Here is a 2,744-nt window from a genome sequence, read left to right on the forward strand (position 1 = left end):
AAAAAAAAAAAAAAACCAAAAAGAAGCTCAAATGGAGAAATTTAAGTAATTCTACAAAGAATAAATTAATATTGTATCTTTTAGAAGAATGATCAGATTTAATGAAATAGAGGAATATTATAAAACAGTTTTTTAATTTAGTAAAGTTTATTGTGTTTAAGGCTATAATTTTATGATGTACTGGTAATTTGTTTATAATTAGAGGAAGGAGGTATACTTATAAGCCAAGATTTTCTTCTCTTGGAGTGTTTATATATGTAGTAGTTAGAGTTACAGAAGCCTGAAATCTAAAAGCACCATTTGATTAGAATCTCAGTGTCACCCTTTCGAAAGTTCTTCTGAGCTTTAGAGTTGAGTAGTCAATCTCCTGTGTCAGCATTTCCATCATTCATCTAAGACATAGGAAGTCTTTATCTGCTGAGGTAGATGATACTGCTGAAGGAAATGAGACAAAGGGTCTCTAAGACCACCCCAGTTCATCTGGAGTACTTCTTTCTGTCCTTCTTTCTCCTAACACAGTTTGGTACTTTTTATATGACATGAATTTATAATTAGGCTGCCCTAGGAAATAAAAAAGAAATTTATTTATTTTCCTGATATTTTATATTCCTTATAGCATAATCCCCTTAATAATAGAGGTTTAATAGTACATACTGAAAATTAGAAAAGTCTCTACATAAATTATATCCTTATTTGCTCTAGGAATATGAAGCACGAACAGGGAGAACCTGTAAAGTACCACCTCAGTCTTCAAGACGTAAGAATTTTGAGTTTGAGCCACTTTCTACCACTGCCCTGATTCTTGAGGACCGGCCATCGTAAGTATTTAGTGATCATTAGGTTCATTATTTATACTTAAAGTTAGATTTAATTGTTTTCACTATTTCATTTAAAATAGAACTTAAATACAGGAAGGGATTTTTTCTGTTTTGTTTTGAGATAGGATCTCATTTAGCCCAGGCTGGTTTTAAATCTAATATTTTCCTGTTGTACTTCCCAGTGTAGACTTGTAGGGTAATCACCATATACCCTAAAACGAACAGGGAAAAACATATCTTTACAGCCTCACTATGTAGACCTGGCCGTCCTGGAACTTTTTATGTAGAGCAGTGCTGGAACTAAAGGTGTGCACCACCACAACCCAGGAATGATGATGTGTACCTGTAGTCCCTTCTGTCCAGGAGCTGAGGTAGGAGTGTCACTTGAAACCACAAATTTATGATCAGGCTGGGAGATGCATGCATGCATACATACATACATACATACATACATACATACCACACACATACACCCCCCCCCAAGACTTTAGTCTCAGAACTGTACCACCACCAATGAAACCAACTTGTTTTTTTTTTTTTGTCTGTTTCTATTTTCAACACAATATTCTTTATCTTATGGCAAGCATTACTAGGGGATTATTTTGGTTTTGATGTCTAATATGTATTTGAGATATACCAATCCTTGCCTTTTATATCATATAACTACTGAATGCCAACCAACTCATTTACTACCACTAAGAATTTATTCTTGGGCTGGAGAGGTAGGTCAATGGTTAAAAGCACCGGCTACTCTTTGAGAGGACCCAGGTTCAATACTCAGTACCCACATGGCAGCTCACAATGAGTCCAGTTCCAGGCCCTCTTCCTGCCTCCGGTTACCAAACATGCGCATGGTGCCTAGAAATACATGAAGTCAAAACACCCATACACAGAATAATAATACAATTAAAACAATCTTTTCTGGGGGCTGGAGAAATGGCTCAGAGATTAAGAGCACTGGCTGCTCTTCCAGAGGTCCTGAGTTCAATCCCCAGAACCACATGGTGGCTCACAACCATCTGTAATGGGATCTGATGCCCTCTTCTGGCAGGACACTGTATACTTAATAAATAAAGTCTAAATTTTTCCTTAGGGGTTGGCTACAATTTAGGAGTAGAGTGTATATTTAGGATGTGCAAGGCCCTGGGTTCAATCCCTAGCAAGTATCTTACACCTTACTAAAGCAATACTATTTGTTTCCTAATCTCTTTCCCCTCTCTAAGTCTCCTGGCTGTGTTTTTGTTGTTGTTAGGTTTTTGTTTTCATTTTTCTTTTTCTGTCATCTTGCCACTTCGCTGGTCTGCATCTGTTACCTTGTTGAACATAAAAATAAACAATCTGGGGTGCTGGAGAGATGGCTCAGCGGTTATGAGCACCGCCTGCTCTTCCAAAGGTCCTGAATTCAATTCCCAGCAACCACATAGTCGCTGATAACCATCTGTAATGAGGTTTGGTGGCCTCTTCTAGCCTTCAGGCATACACACAGACAGAATATTGTATACATAATAAATAAATAAGTATTTTAAAACAACAACAAAATAAACAATCTGGAGTTAAACAAAAGTAGAATGTTTTGTAAAAGTTTTCAAAGAAGATGAAAAGCTGAGATTGGGATTATAAGGACATTTAAGGCTAAAAAATTGTGGCCCTCATACAACTTTTTAATTGGATAGAATTGGGTGTGAGAATGATCTGGATGTGATATATGTCTACCCATTGATCACCATAGTTGACTGGACTGATCTGGGTGTCTCACTTACCCCTCTGTATGTTGAAGGTTCTTGCACGTATTGTCATTGGTGGGAAAGTTGACCATGGAGATATAATGCCTTTAATACCAGCACTCAGGAGGCAGAAGGAGGTGGATCTCTGTGAGTTTAAGGCCAGCCTGGTCTACAGAGTGAGTTCTAGGGAAGCCAAGACTAT

At 37.5% G+C, this 2,744-nt stretch overlaps 1 protein-coding gene across 3 annotated transcripts in view; it reads left to right on the forward strand.

Moving 5' to 3' along the window:
• Tbc1d12 (TBC1 domain family member 12) overlaps positions 1-2,744 on the forward strand; it is a 76,054-nt gene that overhangs the window by 36,799 nt on the left and 36,511 nt on the right. For 2 of the 3 annotated variants that reach the window (XM_026781422.1, XM_005352210.3), the window contains exon 3: positions 703-818. The exons of the other annotated variant lie outside the window; for it this stretch is intronic. In XM_026781422.1, coding sequence (XP_026637223.1) covers positions 703-818 — 116 coding nt within the window. The remainder of the gene's footprint in view (positions 1-702; positions 819-2,744) is intronic. 3 annotated transcript variants of the gene reach the window in all.

This window comes from Microtus ochrogaster, chromosome 8, assembly GCF_000317375.1.
Source record: "Microtus ochrogaster isolate Prairie Vole_2 chromosome 8, MicOch1.0, whole genome shotgun sequence".
Lineage (NCBI taxonomy): Eukaryota > Metazoa > Chordata > Mammalia > Rodentia > Cricetidae > Microtus > Microtus ochrogaster.